General features: G+C 57.9%; 2 protein-coding genes across 4 annotated transcripts in view; one reads left to right on the top strand and one right to left on the bottom strand.

Annotated features, from left to right (window-relative positions):
- DNAJC11 (DnaJ heat shock protein family (Hsp40) member C11) overlaps positions 1–14,474 on the top strand; it is a 66,724-nt gene extending 52,250 nt beyond the window's left edge. The window contains exons 5-16 of the mRNA XM_007166192.2: positions 1,201–1,329; positions 2,263–2,385; positions 3,273–3,346; positions 6,006–6,195; positions 6,738–6,823; positions 7,130–7,246; positions 9,554–9,709; positions 10,790–10,859; positions 11,592–11,649; positions 11,780–11,922; positions 12,616–12,745; positions 13,160–14,474. Of these exons, the coding sequence (XP_007166254.1) occupies positions 1,201–1,329; positions 2,263–2,385; positions 3,273–3,346; positions 6,006–6,195; positions 6,738–6,823; positions 7,130–7,246; positions 9,554–9,709; positions 10,790–10,859; positions 11,592–11,649; positions 11,780–11,922; positions 12,616–12,745; positions 13,160–13,185 (1,302 nt within the window). The 3' untranslated portion in view covers positions 13,186–14,474. The remainder of the gene's footprint in view (positions 1–1,200; positions 1,330–2,262; positions 2,386–3,272; positions 3,347–6,005; positions 6,196–6,737; positions 6,824–7,129; positions 7,247–9,553; positions 9,710–10,789; positions 10,860–11,591; positions 11,650–11,779; positions 11,923–12,615; positions 12,746–13,159) is intronic.
- A 392-nt stretch (positions 14,475–14,866) lies between these two features.
- On the bottom strand, positions 14,867–21,431 carry THAP3 (THAP domain containing 3). 3 transcript variants are annotated; one of them, XM_057532556.1, is made up of 6 exons: positions 21,303–21,427; positions 20,846–20,911; positions 18,534–18,726; positions 16,259–16,321; positions 15,808–15,912; positions 14,867–15,573 (listed from the first exon to the last, which is right to left on the bottom strand). In XM_057532556.1, the coding sequence occupies exons 2-6, from the start codon at positions 20,860–20,862 to the stop codon at positions 15,313–15,315; spliced, it is 639 nt and encodes a 212-aa protein (XP_057388539.1). In that variant the 5' UTR covers positions 20,863–20,911; positions 21,303–21,427; the 3' UTR covers positions 14,867–15,312. The 3 variants fall into 3 exon arrangements, with proteins under 3 accessions (XP_057388539.1, XP_057388549.1, XP_057388529.1); XM_057532566.1 differs by having other exon boundaries at positions 20,846–20,936; positions 21,303–21,421; XM_057532546.1 differs by lacking the exon at positions 20,846–20,911 and having other exon boundaries at positions 21,303–21,431.
- Positions 21,432–22,190: the final 759 nt, after the last annotated feature.

The raw sequence follows: 22,190 nt of genomic DNA, 5'->3' as shown, positions 1-22,190 counted from the left end.
GATGCTAGAGGCACAGAGTGAAGGCTGCCACCAAACCCACTCTGGCTGCTTAGATTCGGACAACTGTTGACGACGATAATGCTGTTGGTGATGAAAATACTATTGGTGGTGATGTCACTTTGTTTAAAAATGAACATCTGGGATAATTGCTGAATCAACCAAAACATCAGGGTTAAACTGGTGTTATCCCGGGTGAACCCCGCCCATAACGTTCTGCTATGTGAATAGTCACACCCAGCACCCCCAGTCCTGCCTCCCTCCCTCCGCTCCAGCCCCAGCGGCCTCCCTGCTCATCCCTTGTTTCCCTCTCATACCCAGCTCACGAGTCCCCTTCTCGGGGAGAGAACACGTCCTCCCAAGCTACTTTTGGGGTGATAGAAATGTCCTGTATCGTGATTTTGGAGGTGGTTTCACAAGTGTACACACCTGTCAAAACTCATTAAATTGTACACTTCAAACGGGAGTGGTTTATATTGTTACATGTAAATTAAACCTCAATGAAGTTTGTTGTTTTTTTTTAATGGGCTGCAGAGAATTTAATAAAAATGTGTGTGGGGTCATGTCTTTATATGTTGGATTAAGGTATCTGCCCATTTGTAAGGTCTTATGACGGTAAAAGAAAATAATAAACATTGATTTTCTGAGTAAAGAGCATTTTTATCAGCAAAATTTTAGCTTATTATTTCTTGAGAGAATGGGGTTCTGTTTCTCATAATTTAAGTCTCTAATTTCAGGAGGTGGAACAATTTTTAAATCTGCTGTTCTTAACTTATTTGGTTTGCACTTCTTTGTCTTTGAAGGCATTTCTATATTTTAAAGACTCTTAAGGTACTTTCGTGACATAAGAGTGTTTAGAATTGAATGTTAAAAGTGTTTAATCCATGTAGCTAGTTTCTAGGTTGTTTTCTGCATTTGTGGGTTACATCCGGAGATGAGCAATTCAGAGCCATGAAAGAGGTCAGTCTTCTTTTCCTACCACTTGTCCTTGGTGAGTCATCTGCCTGCGGACATGCCTGGCTTTCTGACTCTACGAGTCGGTGGTGCTCGACCACTGTTCGGGTTTGAACCGTGGCATTTGTGCTCCGTGGGCTTGTGGAGTCCCGCGCACCCAGTGACCCACGTGGCTGCTGAAGTATGGAGTATTGTCTTTCATCCCACAAATCCCAAGCCTGGTGCTGACTGCTTGTTTTTCTGCCCCAGGGGACCATCAGCGTTGGCATCGACGCCACTGACCTTTTTGATCGCTACGAGGAGGAGTACGAAGATGTGTCCGGAAGTGGCTTTCCACAGATTGAAATTAACAAGATGCACATATCCCAGTCCATTGAGGTAAAGCGCACAGATGCCTCCCCCAGCGCAGGGGGGCTCAGCGAGGGCACTCGGGTTAACGAGGTGCTGCGAGGTGTGCAGCTGGGATGAGAGAGTCAGCTCAGGGTTTTCTCATCTTTATTTATGAAAGGATGCAGTTAGCCACTTAAAAGAAGAAGAGCTCCAGTCACGACCTTGTTCATACTGCTTTGCCAGCATGTCAGCAGCAAGAGTGCCGGGGGTGCATAGCTTCAGAGCCTCAGGGCTCTCCAGCAGGAAACTTTCGCTCATGCTCTAGAAGGGGGAGCCAAGGTTGTGACGATTTTAGGAGAGAAAGCAGCCCTCCGTGGGAAATTCCAAGAACCGGCCTTAGCTTTAAGGCACACTCGCCTGTGTGCTGAGCCCTGGGGTCGCTAAATGTCATCTTTCTGCCCGCTGTTCGGGTGTGGCAGTGTGAGGCCATCCCGCTGACAGTTAGGGTGGGTCTCTGCCCCCGAGACTGGTTCACTTATTCTCCGGTACATCAGCCTAGAGCATGAAGTCCTAACTCAGGGAAACCTGCCCCCCTCTTGGGGCTTCCAGAGTCAGTCACTGCAGCCATGGGGAGGACTGGGAAGTCCCAGACGTCCTGCGTGGGGAGGCACAGGGTGAAGTTACCGTGCAGTCTGATGGCACTGGGACACCGGGAACCAGCATCTAGCCCTGCGTCTCCCCTGGTTTTTTGAAATTCGCCCATTAAAGCTTTTCCAAAACCTGACCTTGGTGGCCACGTGCAGTTCGGATGCCAGGGTGAGAGAGAAGTGAGGCAGGTGAGGCAGTTCTGCATCCCTGCACGCTTGAACCATGGACTCACCTGTACTTGTGGCCTTGCACTTAGGGTGTATTCGTCAGGCTCTGTCCTTGGCGCTTCCTGTTGCTTTGATTAATTTATTACCAGCAGGTATCATTTCTTAGGCACCCTTGACAGCTTCAGACACAGCCATCCTCTCTGGAAGCCTCTCAACCCAGAATGGGAACGGAGGGGGTTCCATTAACTTCGCGCTCAGACGAGTCGCTTCGGCGAAGGGCTGGGGAGAGGTAAGAATGCCAGCGGGGGGGATCGTGTTGTCCACTGCACAGCCTACCCTCAGAATGACCTCAGTTGGCCACATCACTGTGTAAGAGTGCCAGCTGTCACACTTGCATAAGTTGGCTGTCCCCAAGAGAAAACTGGGTCTCATATCTGAGGACTGCTCTCAGTCTGCCGGGCAGCTCAAAGTTAGGATAGAACAACAAGATTTCCCCCTGATGCCAACCTCCGGAAATCCCACGTCTAGAAACTCAGCATCTCTGTTCCCTGAAGCAAAAGCCTGTAGGCCATTCCCTTCTCCTGCACAGTGCGGGAGGCCGGTGCCTCCGTCTCAGCGCTCTGGTCCACCGCTTGGCAGTCATTAAGCAGCCAGTTCTGCCGAGCAAATCGAGCTGCATCAAATTAACATTGAGGAGTTGCCTTGAAAGTCACCCAGACTAGTAATGAGGCAGCCAAACCAGCTGGACTTCACGACTGCGAGTGCAGAACTGCTGGTGGGTTTAACATCAGCCCCCTGAGAGCCGTCTCCGCTCACCTGTGAGACCTGCAGGCGGTGCAGCGGAGCAGATGGAAGTGCTCCTGTGCGGCACGAGGGCGGCCAGCCCTGACTGCAGCGGGCACCGTGCAGATGGCCTGAGCTAGGGAGACAGGGACCCGGGGCCAGCAGCGCTCTCTTCGGAGGGGCTCAGGCCTCCTTGGGTCTGTGGAGACAGTAATCGCCCTTTGGCAAAGGTTAAGATGAGATATTAAGACTCTTCCACCCCTACTTTTAGAGCCCTGGCGAGGGCCGATGGCATTGAATTAAATGAGGGAATTATAACCAGAGGTGCTTACCTGAGACTGGGGTTACTGCTGTGAGATAAAACACCATTAATTCTTTTTCTTCTTTTAACAGTTAGAATTTGGAGCTGGGGACCTGCAGGGGCCTTTATTTGGCCTAAAGTTGTTCCGTAATCTCACACCAAGATGGTAAATATAAAGAGATAAATGCCCTTTGGTGGCCCTTGTGGATTTAGGAGACCAGAACCTGTGTAGTCTTTCTGTCAGAGTCATCTGCAGTTACCTCGTCTGTCCTGCAGGGTCACTGAGGGCAGACCCTGCGGCTGGCGTGGCGCCTCGGCACTGCGCTCGTTGCAGAGAGCGCTGGATCGGGGGTGAGCGAGGGCTGCTTCTTGTCCCAGCCCAGGGCCAGGCCTCCGCTCCCCTGAGGGTGCGGCTCCCGCCCTGCCTGGTCACCGCGGGCTGGGAGGACCGTGATGCACCCGAGGGAGAGCACTTCATAGCGAAGTGGGTCAGGGTCTGAGATACGTATGGGCTTGCGGGTCATTTCTTTGTCACAGAGATTGCGTTTTAGGTTCAGAGAGGGGCTTTAGTAAGCAGTGAGGCAGCCTGATTATTAGGCACATTCGTGTTATGCCAGAGCTGTAAACCCCACCACCTCTGCTCTCCTTCGTCTTTGCTTTGGCAGTGATGAAGGACTGTCCCTTCTAGAAAACAGAGGTGTCCTTATTCCCCATTGAGCTCAGATTAAAGAATTGGGTGGAAGGTAAACAACTCTTTGGGGGATAAAATACAGCTAAAGGAATTCTGGAACGGAGCACATGTTTGCAAAGAAAGGTGTTTTGCCTCCAGCTGGATGTGCATCTGCATGCCTGCAGGGCAAGACTGGTAAAGGCCAGTGTGCAGGGCCGTCCCACGCAGAGTAAGAAGTGTCGTGAGAGAGAGAAGCTGTGGCTTCTCGACGGGTGCAGATGAGCAGAGCCCGAGCAGAGCTCCGAGAGCGGGGCTTCCAGGCAGAGAGCGAGGGGTAGACTGGACACCCCAGCACGGGGGTCACCCACGTGCTGGTTAGAACACGGCTTCTCGGGCCTCTGCTCTGGGACTCGGACCCAGCAGGTCTGGGAGGGGGACAAGGGTGAGGCTTTTAACCAGAACTCGAGGTGGGCAGTATATGTACGTGTCAGCATTGTCCTAAGCTTGTCTGCTTGGGATCGTCCCCTCCGATGCTGCTGACGGAAAGCACAGGTTCCTGCCCCCACCGCCAGACCTCTCTCAGGTCCTCTGAGACGGGGGCCTGGGATCCATAGTTTTATCAAGCACCCCAGGTCATTCTGAAGACTAGACACGTTTAGGAGGCACTCACTGAGGAAAATCTGTGGGCTGTTTCGTTCTGGTTGAGCCTCAAAGTGTCTGTCCGTTAAGTGGTCACCCGAGTCTAGGTGTGGCTGGTCATCAGCTTTTGCAGGTCTGGAAATTGAATTTCATCATAGTACCCGGTTCATCAGACTTGAGAATGCAGATTTATAAAAAGGATGTCAGCTTGTTAATGTACAGTGTCTCCTCCTCCGGGTGCCCTAGTCCCTGGGTCAAGTTACTTTCAAGTCCAAACTGGTGACGAGAAGGTTATTAGTTGGTGGGTGTGGGTGAGCCTGGAGAAAGGCAGGCGGCCAGTGGGGAGTTCTCCGTCTCCCAGGGCGGTGCCTGACTTGCTGCTCTGGCCCCAGAGTCTGTCTCTCTCTCTCTCTCTAGGACACGCTCTAGAAAAATACGAAATCGTATTACTTTGATTAAACAGAGATCTCATTGTTTATGTTTTGATTCTTTTAAAAGTCACAGGGTGACTTTTATCTCTCCTCTCCCTGCTTGCCTCCCCCGAATGACCCCAGTGTGGCTAGAGGGGAAGAATGTGGCTTCCGTCCGGTGTGGCTGGAGTGTCAGATAAAGCGGACAAGGTTGGGTTGGGGGCCTTTGCACAGCAAGGAGTTGATTCCTCATTCGTGTGGCCTTGGGAAGAGGTCTGCGAGCACAGGAGCAAATGTCATCAGAGTTACCACGTGTATTATTATTTTAGGGGCACAAGCGAGGCCTCCAGAGCATAGGAAGGAAACAGGCATCTAGTGTATGACGGCTGTTCGCTGGAGGCAAGCTGTTTGCTCGTCTTTGAGCGGCTTGAGTGAAGTGCTGTGAGTTCCTTTGCTGTTGAAGTGACATACCCCTTTTTATCCAGAAGATGGGGCTGACTCCCTCGGAAATCAACTTCAGAGACCTTTCGGGGGATGGTTTGCTAGCTTCTCAAGTAGCTTTCGGTCAATACTTTGCAGCCCTGGGTACACATCAGGATGGAAGGGCAGCTTTGAAAACTGCACTGATGCCTGGGCCTCCACCCAAAAAGAATGACTTCATTGGTCTGGGGTGAGCCCTGGATAAGGGCTTCTCAAGACTGGCTGCACGTTTGCGTCACCTGGCTAGCTTTTCCCACACCAGGTCTATAAATCAGCACACCTGGGGGCAGGAGCCGACCATCGGTGTTTTCAGATTCACCAGGTGAGTCCAGCGTGCAGCCAAGCTTGGGAACCTCCGCAGGTGGCTCTGACTTGCGACAGGATTGGATCTGCTGGTTTAGGAGCGCAGACATGCAGGTGCCTCTTTGGCTGTAGCTGAAGTTGGAATGGGATGGGGGTGGGGAGTGCCACTCGGCGGGTGGATAACGGGACAGATTCCCTGGATCGCGGGCGGGGAGCCGTGGGAGTGATGGCGAGCAGGGTGTGGGCTGGCGGAGAGGACGGGGCCAAGCACGGCTGCGGCCACTGTCATCCAGGACCCTTTCCCTCTGTGTGTCCCCCCCCAGCTTTGTGACGACAAACTGTGCTCTGCAGTTTTCGTCCCGTGGCATCCGGCCTGGCCTCACCACTGTTCTGGCCCGGAACCTGGACAAGAACACGGTGGGCTACCTGCAGTGGCGCTGGGGCATCCAGTCGGCCATGAACACCAGCATCGTCCGGGACACCAAGACCAGCCACTTCACTGTGGCCCTGCAGGTGAGGACAGCTCTAGGGGGACCCTCCTCCAGCCCCTCTGTGGGCCCCTGACCGCCCTCCCCCTGCTCACCCCCAAATCCAGCGCCCACAGGGCCGAAGGGCGGGTTCTGTCCACCCACACTCAGGAGTTGAAACACTGTTGTTCTCAGGTCCCCCCGGGAGCTGTGTTCCAACTGCCCTAAAGCAAAAGGCCTTTTTCACCTTTCTGGTGAGAGAAGCCCACAGAATCGGGGTGGGAGCGAGCCGTGGTCAGTAAGGGGCCCCGCAGCAGAGTCGTGCGCTCAGGGGCCACGGTGGCCGGGCGGGAGCGCGGGGAGTGAGCAGCTGCCCCTTGGCGGGCAGCCGCTGCCCCGTGACAACGCAGGCTCGGTGTGTGTGCAGGAGTTTTTATTTTTCATGGGAAGTCAGAAAACGGTTTTTATTTGATATCTCCCAGTTTTTAAACATTGGCTCCCGGCAAATTTTCGCACGCTTTGTGGGACAGGGCAACCCTGCTTACTTCAGTCTCAGCTGCCTTCTTTCTTCCCTCTGTGTCTCCCCAGCTTGGAATCCCTCACTCCTTCGCGCTGATCAGCTATCAGCACAAATTCCAGGATGACGATCAGACTCGCGTGAAAGGATCCCTTAAGTGAGTCCCGGCCGGGCTGACGCGGGCACACGCTTGATCCGTGTAGGGGTTTCTGGCAGTGGCGCTGGTTGCAGTAAGGTGCCTGCAGTCGTGCCCAGGGCCCGGTGTCCTGACTCTCTTCTGTTCACTGACCCAGGGGTCAGTGGTGAACGTCCTCCCTGTGGGTGGCTGGGAGGGCAAGAGAGAGTTGGGGGTAGGGGCCCCGGCCTCTGGCTGAGTGACAGTTGCCCGTGGTGACCGGGGGGGACCCGGGAGGGATCAGAAGCGGAGGGGCCCTCGCTCGCTCACTGCGATCTGCTCCTGCAGGGCAGGCTTCTTCGGGACAGTGGTGGAGTACGGAGCAGAGAGGAAGATCTCCAGGCACAGTGTTTTAGGTGCAGCTGTCAGCGTTGGAGTCCCACAGGGCGTTTCTCTCAAAGTCAAGTATGTTGAACTCAAGTCTTTCTGGCCAGGGATTATCTGGCACCTTGTAACTCACCTGGGCTTCACCTACATTAAGGAAGAAAGAGACTTTGCTTTGTAATTCTGGTCTTAGAGATGCGGTCACTTCTGTCTGGGGTGTGTAAGCAGATGTCGAGGAGTCCAGAAGCCTGACGTTCGCTCAGTGAGGTCTGCGTCTCTGCCTCAGAGAACCTCCCTGTGCCCCCCGGCCCGTCTTCCGCCCCGCCTGTCTCTTACTACCCTCTGCCTCCCCGATGGTCCGGTGCGGGCCCCGCACGCCCGCTCACCCACCCGGCTGCGGCCCTCACAGTGTGGCGTGTACTGTGTGGTCACCGGCTCAGCAGCTTCAGGTTCTCTCTGCCAGATCCTTCCCACCTGCACACCGACCCTGTCTCCCCCTGCCTGCCTGCCTTGCTGAGCTGCCTCTGGCTTCACCTGTCTGGCTGGTTGCCTCTCAGCAGAGACCCCGCTGTTGGGCCCTGGTCGGCCTAGACTCACCCACCGGCGGTCTGATCCGGCGTCCTGGCTTCAGTAGCCTCGGGCTCCGGGGACGCTCACAGTTCTGGCTCCAGCTTGGCCCTCCCCACAGACCTCCAGCTCATAGATCCCTCGTCCTTTCCCAGATCTCTCCTCAGATACCTCACAGCCTCCCCGTGTCACATCTCCAGTCCCGGTCCTCCCCCCCTGCCCTCGGTCACACGTGCCCTTCAAAGCCTGCCGTGTCCGGAGTCTCCTCACCTCAGTGCTCAGTGCTCCATCTTTCCACTGGTTCTGTCCAGAACCCTGGAGCTCACCTCCACCACCCTTCCCCCACACTCCAAACTGAATGCATCGGAATCCTCTTGGCTCTCGTCTGAAAGCACATCCTCAGTCTGACCATTTCTCACAACCTCTGCGGTCCCCGTCTCGTGGAGTTACTAACGTCCTCCTGACCGATCTCCTTCACCCTTGGGACACTGCTCTCCACACAGACAGTCTTTTAAACTCTAAGCCATGTATGTCAGCCTTCTGCTTGAAGCCCTCAGCGACTCCCTCAACTCAGGGCAAAGCCGGCATCCTCAGGACCCTCTGCAGTCTGGCCTCTCACTCTCCTCTCTGCCCCCTGGTCGCCCCACCCCAGCCACACTGGCTGCCCCGGGACCGCACCGAGCGTGCTCCTGCCTCTGGACTCAGCATCTGCCGTTCCTCAGTCCCCGGCAACCACGTGGCTGGTTCCTTCCGTGCCCTCCGGGCTCTGCGCATGTCACCTAATTGCCCTCATCTCACCCCAGACGGTCCACTTCCCCTTTGTCCTGTTTGTTGTCCTCCATTGCACCCATCTCCATCTGACAGGCCATCCGTCCCCCGCTGCCCCTCATCAGAAGCACTTTAACTTAGTCTGTTCCGTCATTCTCTGTCCTCCTGCCGCCTGGAACACAGCCTGGCACTGAAGAGGGACTTGGTGAGCGAGAGGAAGCAGACCACGTCTCAGCTGCGGAGCTGAGGCCAGAGCTGGCATCAGGCACCTCTCAGATGAGATTTGAGGACGCCCGAGATTTAATAAAGGGCACAGGGGGCCGTTAGGTCCCCTGCATCCCAGCCCCTTCTCCTCCCTCACCCCCACGTTGGGGCCACCGACGAGGCACAGTTCTCTGGAGACCTGTGGCACATTTATACACAGAACCTGGGACTCCCCACCTGGGACTTTCCTTTTGGGGGACCCCCTCTTCCCAGCTGCAATGGTTGCCCCAAACTCTGAGGTCTGGTTCTTCCAATAGCACTGCAGATTTCTTTCCAGTTTTAATCATCCATATGGTACAGACTAAGAATTGCCCTCAGGCTAAAAGCTGTTTTTAAAAAAATATCAGGAAATTCACCAGTGCCGTTCCATTCTTCTGCCCTTGGTTGCTATCCAGTCCCTGAAGGTGTTTGTTATGTGTGATCCAGAGTTTACAGTTGATGTCTGTGGGATGACTGGTCCAGTAGGAACTACTCAGCCATCGCTGAAAGCAGAAAGGACCCCTGGAGGAGCGGCCACTCCTGTCTCCTCAGGCCGCGGTTACTTTGGTCGGGCGTTAGTCTGTTGCTTGTGGTCAGCAAGTAGTGAGACCTCTCTTCCGTCACTCCCATCAGATCCAACGGCTAAACCCTGGGACAGGGGACCACCCGGGAGTGGACTTGGGAGCATCAGACCTCTCCTCCTCCTCCTGGAGTCCTGTGTATGGAGAGGTTCTCTTCCTGGGGCTGAGACCCCGTTCTCTCCCCTGGGAACCTGACTCATGTGGGCGTTCGGCTTTGTTCTGTTTTCAGGTTAAACAGGGCCAGTCAGACCTACTTCTTCCCCATTCACCTGACGGACCAGCTGCTCCCCAGCGCCGTGTTCTACGCCACCGTGGGGCCCCTCGTGCTCTACTTCGCTCTGCACCGCCTGGTCATCAGACCCTACCTCAGGGCTCAGAAGGAGAAGTGAGTTCACAGCACATGGCGGGGACACCACTGACCGCGCTGTGCTCCGCTTCCTCATCCGTAACGTGGAGATGATAGAACCCACCCCACAGGGAGAGCTGTTAGGAAATGACATGCGTTAATCCGTGTACAGTGCTTATTACCATGGTGTCTGGTCCGTAACACGTCCTTAGTAAATGTTAACTAGTTCTTGTCGTTAGTTCATAGCAGTACTACTGTTAACCCACATTTCCTACTTTCAGAAAGAATTAGAGTTAGTTTACAAAACTGTTAGGACTATAAACCATGACCACAGAAATGGAAAGTTTTCCTTTTTCTCATTCTAACCATTTCTTTTCCTGGCACTGAATTCAAGAAGATTGGGTTTTGAGTTCTTACATACAAGGCATGCGTTAACTATAGTCTTAGAAGTCATCGAGATATAACTTACTTTGCAGTTTCTTATAGATAATCCATTAGCATAACATTAAATCTGAGAGGTGGTTTAGATTTGTTACTTTATAATGATCTAATTTAATAACTCGCTGAGCTTAGAGAATCTGGGAGAAAGGCATGACTCTCCTCGTGGGGCCCCTCTAGCCTTTGACTCATTAGAGCTCAGGGTCCTAATGCCCCGGGAGACTTCAGGCTTGGAGCAGAGAATGTGCTGGGTCAAGTCTGATGGGACAGGCGCGTGCTGCCCTGGCAAAGGACATGGATGTGTCTAAGGTAGTATGCAGTGTCCCCGTCAAAAGGGTCATGTGATGATGCCAGGTGGTGGCATCTCCTGTGATTCTCCCCTTCTCCCCGACCCCTTTCCTGCGATTCTTGCCGTGTGGAGCCCCCCCCTACAGTGCTGGGTTTCCCGTGTGCTCCGCGGAAGAGGGCGGGGAGAGCCGTCTGGGGACAACAGGGAAGCCGCACAGGCCTGGGATGAACACATTTACTTGAGCTCGTCTTGGAAATATTGTTTAAAGTTCTAGAACGGAGAGCGCAGTAAGATCACAGGCTGTTTGCAGGCGCAGGTCCAGCCAGGGGCCCTGTTGTCTCCCTGCCGCTAACGCCGCGCTCCTCGCGTGTGGCTTCTTTTTCTTGCATTAGGGAGCTGGAGAAACAAAGGGAAAGCACAGCCACCAACATCCTGCAGAAGAAACAAGAGGCAGAAGCTGCTGTAAGTGCTGCATCACCATCACCCTGCAGGTCCTTTGCTCCGTGGTGGCATCTGGGACTGTTCTGCCCGTCGTGCAGAGCACAGGCCGCTCTTCTCTAGCCCACGCTTCTTAAGCCAGGGCTGTGGGGGGAAGTGCGTCACACCCTGTATGCTGGTCTCAGGGGCCTCAGGTCTCAGGCTTTTCTTCCCCAACAACTTCCTTGGTCATTTAGTCGTTTTTTTTTTTTTTTTTTTTTTTGGCTGCGTTGGGTCTTCATTGCTGCGCGTGGGTTCTCTCTAGTTGCGGCGAGCGGGGGCTACTCTTCATTGCGGTGCACGGGCTTCTCATTGCGGTGACTTCTCTTGTTGTGGAGCACGGGCTCTAGGCGCGTGGGCTCAGTAGTTGTGGCTCATGGGCTCTAGAGCGCAGGCTCAGTAGTTGTGGTGCATGGGCTTAGTTGCTCCGCGGCATGTGGGATCTTCCGGGACCAGGGCTGGAACCCACATCCCCTGCATTGGCAGGTGGGTTCTTAACCACTGCGCCACCAGGGAAGTCCCATAAGAGGGTTTTCTTAAGTGGTGGGGATTGTCCTCTTTCTTCCCTTTGAGTGAATTGTTTTTCCATGACCTATGATAGCAGCGATGTCCCGGAGAAGTGGACGGGGCAGGGCTGACAGGCACCGGGCACGCGGCCGTGGCTCTCAGAGGTGGAGCCCAGGGAGGCCCTGAGGGTGACATCCTTGTTCTTTGCAGGTTCAGCTGATGCAGGAATCTGTCCGAAGAATAATCGAGGCCGAAGAGTCCAGAATGGGTGAGGAGGCCTGGCCTCTTTGGGGACGGGGTGGGCGCTGGGGTCTCACAGGAGCGTGTGGTCCCTGCAGCCCGGATGCGCAGGGGGCCGCCCGCCATGGCCGCCCCACCCTGACCGAGCCCGTCCTCAGGGCTCATCATCGTCAACGCCTGGTACGGGAAATTTGTCAACGACAAGAGCAAGAAGAGCGAGAAGGTGAAGGTGATTGACGTGACTGTGCCCCTGCAGTGCCTGGTGAAGGACTCCAAGCTCATCCTCACGGAGGCCTCCAAGGTGGGCGCTCGGGGGCCCCGGGGTTCAGACAGGAAGGGCGTCTGGGGAAGAGGGACGGACGGCGGCCCCTCGAAGGGGCCGTGTCTCTGCAGCGGAACCTCGCGTGCTGCCGCGCTCACTGTGGGGCGCTGCCCAGCACCCAAGTTATAGCCACACTGGAGCCGTTGACTTCATTTGTTCATCTGTTCGTTGCCAGGTATCACTGAGCCCCTACCGTGCGCCAGGTACACCAGCAAGCAAAGCATACCTCCTGCCCCCGGGAGCACACACTCTGCTTATGCCTTGCCTCGTTTCAGAAGGAGCGTGAGGGCGCCCGTAGCACGTTTGAGGCTCGCGGTGGGGCCCGGGGCGTGGGTGATGGAGGCGAGTTACAGCGCAGAGGAGCTCAGGCCAAAGCGCCCTCGTTCCCTGAACAGGCTGCTAGGCTCCCCACCTCGGCGGGGCTTCTGTGAAGACAGAGGTGCTGTTAGTATGGCAGAAGGGGCCTACTGGGAGGGCGACGTCTAGGACTCAACAGGCAGCTTTTTGAAATTCTCGTTTCTTTTCCTCAAGCTCCCAAGTTTGCATCTTCCGTGGGCCGCTCCCGAGGGCAAGTCCAGGCCCTTCCACGCTGCTCCTCCAGGTGGCGGCAGACGGCAGTGCTGCTGGGCTTTAAACCACCGCCTCGAGTGAGACTCTGTCTGCTCGTTACAGGCCGGGCTGCCTGGGTTCTATGACCCATGTGTGGGCGAAGAGAAGAACCTGAAAGTGCTTTACCAGTTCCGAGGTGTCCTGCATCAGGTGATGGCGCTCGACAGCGAGACGCTCCGGATACCAAAGCAGTGTGAGTAGCTGCCCCTGGCCGTCACCCGCCCTGTGCCCGGGCCTCGGGAGGCCCTCATGGAGCTCCGAGTGAGGGGCGACAGCCGCCTTCCCTGTGTCCTCTGCCGGGGGGCAGCAGGCTTGGGCATCGCGACCTGCTCGGAGCCGGGAAGCGACGCCCCGAGGGAGGGGTCAGCCCTCTCCCAGGTGGAACTGGAGTGAGCTCTGTGCTTGGAAACTGCAGCTCGGGTGGCTGCGTAGGAAGCAGACGCAGCTGCTCGTTTGTGTGCCTGAACCAGGTGATTCTCAGCAGCTTGTACTCTGCTCGGCTGCAGGCCGGCAGCTTCTGGTCTGGTGATGGCCAAACCCCCAAAGTGGAAAGAAGGCATGGAAGCAGTTGCCTTCAGACGCCCTGAGTTTGTCTTTTCTTTTACAGCTCACAGAATTGATACCGATGGATAAACTGCTTGAGAAACCAGATTTAAACGAGGCTTCAAAAAAACCTTTCCCTGGGAGTCTACAAATTTGGAAACAGGAAAAAACTCCAGACGTCAGATGTGTTTATTATGTATTTCTGTAGAAGGTGGCACTGTATCAATTATGTGAAGGGACCCGCAGGCACCCCGCTTTCCCGGTGCTGTAGGCAGGACTGAGGCAGCCCCACCCGGACCAGAACCACAGCACAGCCCGTGTCTGTTCCCAAGGATCGTGTCCTGCCAGGAAGGGCCCTGGGCCCCTGGAGCCTCCGGGTCCCTCCCCAGGTTCCTCAGCACGCGTGCCGGCTGTGACCCCCCCAATAGCTCTTGGTCTGCCGTGAGGTACTTATGAACACCTTGCCCTCACGCATAGGACTGTGAACTACTTTTCCTGAAATCCACACTGAACATGGAAAACGAAATGGAAGGAAGGAGTCCCCACGAGCAGAATCTCCCAGTCAAGCGAGCATCTGTTCGGTCAGCTTCCTGAAAACCACCTTTTCCTGCTGAAATATCACTAAGTGAATCTGGAGAGGATTGTGTGGGTTTATAAATCTGCTTTTTATCTGAGAACAAATGGTTTTGGAAATTAGTCTCTTTTTTTCCCCTCCCAGAACTCAAGCCATTCCACTGGCACCTGGCTTGGGACAGAGGGTGGAACTCCAGGTCCCGGGAGCCACCCGTGTCCTCGCAGGAAAATGCGATGCCTCCCGCCCCGCCCCACACAGCTCAGCCCCACTAGAGCGCGGAGTTCAGGAGGAGAAGGGGACGCAGGGCTCCGGCAGGCGGCGCAGCTGCTCCCACGCCTGGCCAGTCCAGCTCTTCCTCACCGGGAAGGAGCCCCCCTTTTGGGTGTCTGCTCCCAGGACCCCCCTCCTTCACTTGCCTCTTTTGTGGATGCAGAATATTTCAGGACCAGGAGCCTCCTGCACAGCCTGGCCTGTGAAGTTACCGGGGGAGCATAGGCCTGGCTGCTGGTGGCTCTGACAGCCGCTCCGCAGCTACTGTCAAAATCAGGTTTCACTCCCGACGCTGGTACCGGAGAAATCACTCATAACCCCCTCCCTCCACTTTTAAAACTCAGTTCAGGTTGTCCAATTCTGTACTATTTATCTCCACTTTAAAAAGGTTTCCTGCGAGCTGCCGCTCTGAATGTACATCATGCAATAACCGTCGCGTTAGCGGAGTCCAACCTCGGCCGCAGCCTGTGTCCCTGCCCGGCGGGCAGGTCACTGTACAGGGGACACTCTCTTACCACAATAAACCTTTCCTGAAAGCCAGGGGCAGTGTTTCTGTGCGTCTGTGTTCACTTCAGGAGTGAGCGGGATGAGGGACTCGCCCCTCCTCACAGGCCTCGTTCCGCCCTTTATGCCTACGGTGCAAACCACGTTTTGAACCACAAGGCTTAACTTGAAGCTGCAAATCAGTTTTCTGTGTCACACATTTGCCTGAGAAACGGAGTCCAAGTTAGGAGGTCACATAGGCTAGGATTCCTGTTTTCTTTAACTAAAGGCACCTTTTGTTGGTAGTCAAAGGTGGTCATGCCCTGCTGGCTCTGCAACAGGAAGCAGGCAGGCAGGCGGTGTCAGAAGCGGCCAGGCACGGCAGGAGAGGGAACCTCCAACCAGCGCGCCCTTGTTTTTAAATAAAGGAGGAAACGCGCAGCGCAGTGTAGGAAGACACTTTATTACGCTGCTCACTCACACCTGGCTGGGCAGAGAGGCGCTCCTAGGACAGAAGCCAGCCTCAGCCACTTGGAGAGCCGGCCGTCCAGGCGACACGGGGCCACTCGCTGCCTTGGAGAGTGCCGGCGCCCCTGGGCCCAGCTGCCCCTCAAGGAGACGCGTTCCGTCCCCTCTGGGGAGGGTCAGCCACACTGGCCCAGGACGGCTCCTCAGGCTGTGGTTCCGAGGATGCTCGGCCAGCTTGTGCTGGAGGGAGGACCAGGTGTAGTGCTCACGGCCCCGCCCCTCCCAGCCCGAGGCCACTACACTTCACAAGAGGTGGCACGGGCGAATGTCAGGGCAGGACCGAAAGGTCCGCCCACGGCCAGAGCCCTGAGACCACTGCCCCTCCTCCTGGTGGCTCGGCGGAGAAGGCCCAGCTGGCGGGCTCAGCTCTGCTGCCCCGGCCACAGCCTGGCCTGGAGTCCCGGCTGCCCCACGCCGCAGGCACGCAGGCGACTGGACATCTTCCTCATCACCAGCCTCTGGGCCTTCAGGCGCCTGCGGAGCTTTTCATTTTCCTTTAGTGTCAGGAAGAGTTTTTTTTTCAGAGCATCTAAGTCCAAAAGGGCGTAGCTGTGATCGGACGGCTGTGTGGGGCTGGCCGGCTGACCAGGGACCCCAGTGGCTTCCGGTCTGTGTGGCGGGACCTGAGGACAGAGGTCAGTGAGAGACAAGCAGCGGCCAGGGCGGCAGGATGCACTTCCCCAAGCCCTCCCGAAGCCCAGAGCTGCCCAGTCGCAGCTCAGTTCACGGGTGAGGTCTGAATCCAGGCTACACGTCCTGGTGCTCTGGTTCAGGCACGTTTTCTTCCTTCTGTTTGAAGCAAATCCCCTCGAGCTGAGACCAGCCACATGCTGCCTTCGCACCTGGCCCGGCCTCACCTGTGCTCCAGGGCCTCCAGCGTCCGGGGGCAGCTGCAGCGCTTCGAGCGTCGCGTCCACCTTCCTCCCTGGGCCACTCTCCCTGGCCCCCGTCTCAGGGAGGACCTGGGAACGACAGGGCAGAGGAGGTCACTGACTGGCACAGAAGCAGATCCTCCCCGGCTGTTACTTGTCTGTCCCGCCAGTGGTCCCCTCACACCACCCAGGGGCAGCCGGGGCGCCTGCAGAACAGCCAGCCTCCTCCACGGCCTGGGGTCAGACCCTTAGACACGGAGCAGGAGCCGGACGTGACCAGCTGCCACTGCTTGATATTGAACAGGAAGAAGGCGGCACGGGAGGCTTTGGCTGTCCCTTTTCTAGGAAACAAGAGAATCCAAACCCAGCAGGCCAGCCTGGCGGGCCGGTGCAGCGGCTCAGTCCGAGCGCTCGGTGACCAGCAGGGCTGACTCACCTTTCCCTTCTCAGAGGCAGCATCTCCACTCGGGCCGGCAGGGTCTGTGTTCTCCCTCACCAGCTGCAAGAGACACGGAGCTGCTGCAGACGGGCCCTGGGGTACGGGCAGGAGATCCGCGCCCGAGAGCCCGCACCAGGCCTCATGTGTCTTTGTCCTCACGCTCAGCCGGATGAGGCTCAAGTAAACTGCGCCCTGAACCCAGCCCAGCTCTCCTCTCACCATCCCCGGCTCCCTTCCTTCTCCGAAGATGTTCCCAATCTCGGGTCAGAGGCCCAGTGAAGCCAGGGACCTGTCTGATTTGTACGTGTTGCCCCAGGGCCTGGCACTCTTCAAGGCGCACAGTAGGTGACTCAGAGTGGCAGCCGCGTAGTGGGAAACATCCAGCTCAGAGCCTGCAGCCCCTAGGGCCTCGTCAGAGCTGAGCTGGGGCCACGGGGGCCAGAACCAACTCTCCCCACCCCCAGGCACCTGAGGCGCTAAGGAGCAGGACCACAAACACCCCCCCAGTTGTTAACCTGTAATCGCTGACTTCAGGGCAAGCAATTTACCACAGAGGCGTAAAAGTAATCACACTGACTGAACGGGATGGGGTGCAGGGTTCCTAACCAGCGGACATAAGTTTCAGGTCAGCAAAATGAGTAAGTCCTAGAGCCCCGTGGTACGACATCTGTGCCTACAGTCAACGATACTGTAGTGCACTGTGTTGTGCACTTAAAAGTGTGTTGAGAGAACAGATCTCATGTTAAGTGTTCTTACCGCAATGAAATGTGTATATAAAATGAAAGGCCTTCCATGTTTAAAAGAAAAAACCAAAAACTCCTGCATTAAGCACCTACTCGGTGCCAGGCAACGTTCTGGACGCTGGCAATAAAAGCAGCGGAGCAGAGCCCGGCCCGCACGGAGCCTCCACTGGGGCAGGTGCTCACAGGTGCCAGAGAAAGCGACGGGCAGGACAGGAAGGACGGCAGCGGGGGCTCCTACAGGCACTGGGAGCCTGGACTTGGGGAGGGGGAGGCCGAGAGACCGGGCAAAGGGAAGATCGAGGGCAGGGCGCTCCGGGCGTGTCTGCTGGCAAGTGGCAAACGGCCGCCTGCCCCTCCCTGCACCCTGGAACTCAGGGTTCCCATCAGCTCCCTCCCTCTCGTTCCCAATAAAAACAAACCGGCATGGGTACCTGCAGGCCCTGTGTGTGTCCTACTGCTACTCTGCCTCCCAGGCTCCAGTGGGTGCCCTGCTCGGGCCCTCCCTCTGAGACTGGGTGCACGGTAAGGATTTACTATGATTCACTATGATCGCCTCACGGCTTTGAGCTCCAACTGTCCTGCCGTGAGCCCTTCTGGGCCAAACCTGCACATCCTGCCCCACCAGACACGTCCACCCCGGCGTCCCATCGGGACGTGCACAGGACCGTTTCCTCAGGGAATCTGGGACCCCCAGTCCCCAGGGGCCCAGAGCCCTGCTCTCCCGGACCACCTCCCTCTCAGCCCACCAGGTCTGCAAAGTCGGCCCGCTCCATCCCCCTCCCATCACAGCACCCACCTTTGGCTCAGGCCACTGTGACTGCCCTCACCTGCGATGCCACAGTGGCCTCCGAACCAGCTGCCAGCCAGAGGGACCTTCCAAAGCCATGTCCCTGCCCACGGGCCTCCCCCAAAAACCTACCACCTGTCCCAGCCCGTCACCAACTGGCCCCTGCGCCCTCCAACCAGCCTGAGCTGCTCCTGAGTGCGCCCAAATCCCCGCCACCGCCAAGCCTCTGCCCCGCTGTCCCCGTCCCCTCCAGCGCTCCGCCTGCCGCCCCCATCGTCCTCCTGTGCCCCGGACGGGGCTCTGAGCCGGCGCGGAGCAGCCACAGGAGGACCTTCGCGGGACCTGCCGGGTGGCAGTGGCCCAGCCTCCGGCTCCTCGGCCACAGGCCCCCGAGCCCGGGCTGGCAACGAGCAAGAGGCGGACGAGGTCTGAGTGCGGCGCAGCCGGGAAGGCCTTCGCCGCCCTCGAGCCCACATGAGGCCAAAGTGAAACACAGGAAGGACCGAGCTCTCGGCACCGTCGCCCGTCAGCTGCTTCCACGGCATCTGTTGTGAAGCGCGACTTATTTTTAAAGCAGCTTTAAATTGCGAATTCCCTGAAGCGCAGGGCGGGGCCTGCTGGGCTCCGGACGCCGAGGCCTGCCAGCGCTGCCCTGGCTGCAGTCCTCGGCCTCCGCTGTCCCCGCAAACGACACCTGCGCCCTGCGCCCAACCCACCGCCGGGGCCCCGCGGCCGCGCGCACCTGTGGGGGGCCCTGGAAGGCAAACACCGTGGGCACCGCGTTGTGCTTCAGGTTCTTGCGGTTCCCAAAGGCGCTGAAGCACTCGGGCCGGAAGTGCTCGGAGCAGATGACCGTGTGCTGCTTGGGCTCGAAGTCGCCCCGGCCGATGTTCAGCACCCATTCCTTCAGCAGCTCCGGGCGGCTGAACGGGAACCTGGGGGCACAACCAGGAGGCGCGAGGGATTCGCGGGGCTGAACGCAGCCCTTCAGGGTCCCAGGGGCCTTTCACATCCCCACACGGCATTTTACTGGACAGCCTGGAAAATTCAGTAGCCTCGCCCTGTTAAACCACATCTACTTTGGGAAGCTTCCGTCGCGGCTGTCGGCGGCATCCTGAGACCGTGAACGTGGCCAAAGAGCCCAAGCAAGCTGCTCCCCGAGCCACATCTGCCAGGTAGGCCGCCAGGTGGGCCTCCATTCCAGCTCCGGTGCCGGGGAAGCAGGAGTGGAAGAGACAGCCCCGCCCTCACGGAGCCTACAATCTAGGGCAGGGAGACAGCCGGTACACCAGACAGACACGGACTGTGCAGGAATAAGCAGTAGGAAGTGGTCGGGGAAGGCCACCTGAGGGGTGACATCGGAGCAGAGGCTGCAGGGGGCGGGACAGAGGGCCGCGCAGTGTCGGGAGGAAGAGCAAGCGCCAAGGCCCGGCAGGTGTGAGGGGTGCCGCGGGCAGGTCTGGCTGGGACAGAGCAAGAGGAGGTCGCGGGTCTCGGGCAGAAGGGGCTTTCCCAGAGGCTCTGGCAGAGGGTGACGGGTGAGTCCACGCCCCAGGTGGCTGGGACCAGGGTGTCGGCAGGAGGGCGTGTGGAGCGGGCAGATCTGGGATGTACCGTGAAAACCAGGCAATAAGGTTTGCCTGTGGGCCGCGAAGCAGAGAAGGAGGGAGTTTCACGTACTAAGACTGCGGGGGAGTGGGAGGGGCAGCTTTGGGGGGTCAGCAGTTTGGTTTTATATGTTAGATGTTAAATTTGAGGTGCCTTTTACATGTCTGAGTGCTGAACGAGTGTCAGGTGGACATGCGTGTCTGGAGATGTCACTGTGGGCCCGTGCCCAGGTAAGGGTGGCAGAGCCATGAGCCTGAGTGAGATGGGCACCCTGGGGAGCGAGTATGGACAGGGGCCAGACAGGGGCATGGCCCTAGCCCTGAAGTGCTCCAGCGTCTGTCTGGTGTTGGAAATGAGCAGGATCCAGCCAAGGGGACTCAGAAGGGACACTGTGACAAAGAAAGAGGCCGAGAGGTGTCCTCGAAGCCAGGTGGGAGGGGGGTCTCAAGGCATCAGCCGTCAGCTGTGTCACAGGCTGCAGAGAGATCAATTCAGATGAGGAGGCACCACTGCACGTGGCATCATAAGGGCCACTGGGGACATGACAGAGCTCATTCGTGGGAGTGGTGGGGGTGAGAGTCTGACTGGAACGGGAAAAAACCAGAGGCAACGCCACCCCCAGGTACACACCCGACTGACACCTGTGGATACAGGTGCTGGAAGGCAAGACCCAGCAACAATGCCCAGAGCCATGTGCCCGTAATGGCCAAAGAAGAGAGGCACCCAAATGCCCTTCAACTGTAGAACAAGTCAATTCTGGTAAACACCTTCCTAAAACACTATGCAGCAATGAAAAGGATACGCTGCTGCCGCCGGCAACATGGAGGGCTCACAGGCACAACGTGAGCAAAGCACAGGAAAAAGTGCAGCCTGTGATTCCATTCAGCGAGGTTCCAGACAGGCCAAAGCAGTCCGCCTTACCCTTGGGCACTGGGAGGATGAGGGGCTGGAAGGGGGAGCGGTCGGGGTCTCGTGGGGGCTGTGATGTTCTAAATTCACGGCAGTCACACGGGCTGTTCACTTTGTTAAACTGGTTGGGCTGTGTGCTCATGATTTGTGCACTTTTCCGTCTGTGTGTTACATCTCAAGAGACACATTCACTTCGAAAAAGAAAACGCTAATAGGAGGAGAGCAAGTGGAGACAGGAGAGCGGCAGCCCTTTGGAGTCCCGCTCTGAACAGGACAGAGGAAGGCGCCGTGGCTGGAACCTAAAAGAAAGAAAGCGTGCGACACTCGACCGATGGGCAGGCGGCCGTTCGCTCGGCCGGTCCGGCATGCGGGGCGCGCCGGGCGCGCAGGGACTGACTCCAAAAGCTCCGCCGTCCTCCCGGGGCTCCCGCAGAGCCCGAGGTCCCAGCCCCGCGCGCCCACCCGCTGGAACGTTCTCATTCCTCCTCCCCACCCTTCCTTCCCGGCATGAGGCCGGGAGATGCGAGCACCGCACACCTGAGAGACGTCAGCATCGCTCATCACGCAGCAAATACTGAACACCTACTACGTTCCGGGCAGCATCTGAGAACGAGATACAGTCCCCGGGCTGCGGAGGGGACGCACGCCAAGTAACCGCAGGGGCGCAGCGCTGAGCGCGCCCCAGGCCCGCCACGGCCTCACCCGCGCGCGGCTCCCCGGACCAGCTGGAGGCTGCGCGCCGGCGGGCAGGTTACTCAGCCTCTCCGACCGTCTCCCCGCGCGCCCAGGCGGCCGAGGTGGCGCCGGGCTTCCCGGGCTGGTACCTCGCCGGTCCCTGGGCCGCCGCCCCTCCGCGAAGGGCTTGGCCGCACGCCCTCGGGCCTGCCAGGGGCCGGGCAGCGGCCCCGGCGTCCCCACCCCCCGCGCGCCAGGCCTGGGGCTCCGGCGGGGGCCGCGGCCGCCGGCCCGGGCGAGGCGGGCCCCCGCGCCTCACCGGTGGAAGGTGAGCTGCTTCCTGCGATTGCTGTAGCGGTTGCAGCACTGCCGGGCCGCGCACGACTTCGGCATCTCCAAACACCAGGCCCGGCTGCCCCTAACAAAGATGGCGGCGGCGGGGCCTGCGGGAGGGGCAGGGACACCAGGAGGGGAGGGGTCATGAGACGGGGCGGGACTGGCCAGTGGAGGTGGAGCGAGCAGTTGGGGCGGGGCCTGCCGGGCGCGGCAGCGCCTCGAACGGGGCGCGGCCAGTAGGAGAGGAGGGGCCTGCGGGAGGGGTGGGGAGGGGAGGGGCGGGGCGGGGCGGGGCCCACAAGGAGGCTGGCGAGTGAAGGCGAGCCGGGCTCTGCTCCGCGGCTAGCGGCTCGCGCAGTGCCCGCGACCCGCGTCAAGGGGTGCTTCTGGGCCCAACTCAGTCCCAACACCCCCAACTGGGCTGGCCGGTGCAGGTTTCACCCCAGTTCGCTGATGCCCGTCACCCTCACCTCCTTCCTTTGGAGCCTCACACCCACCCACAGTCTTGGACAAGGCTCACCACCCACTTAGGCCAGTATGTTCAAGATTTTGAGGTGTTGATTCACACATTTTGGCAGCTCCGACGTCACAGGAGGAGGTACTCGCTGACCACTAGCTGGTACCAGATTCTTAAGGCAGACGCAGCTGACTGACTGAACTGGCTCAGCCACTTGGGACCCCCAAATGTAAAGGGCAGAAGGAGCACCCGGGGCGGGGGGCGGGGATACGCTAATCCCACTTGCAGAACCTGAGGAGGCTGCAGCTTTTACAATGCAGGGTAACCACTCACTGGGATTTAAGCTAATGCACAATGGGATGAAGAAACTGTGAAAGCTATTCCTGTCATTCCTACTGCGGTTTGTTTCTGGAG

This window comes from Balaenoptera acutorostrata, chromosome 1 (assembly GCF_949987535.1).
Source record: "Balaenoptera acutorostrata chromosome 1, mBalAcu1.1, whole genome shotgun sequence".
In the NCBI taxonomy this organism is placed as follows: Eukaryota; Metazoa; Chordata; class Mammalia; order Artiodactyla; family Balaenopteridae; genus Balaenoptera; species Balaenoptera acutorostrata.
This window is presented reverse-complemented; position numbering and strand designations above follow the sequence as displayed.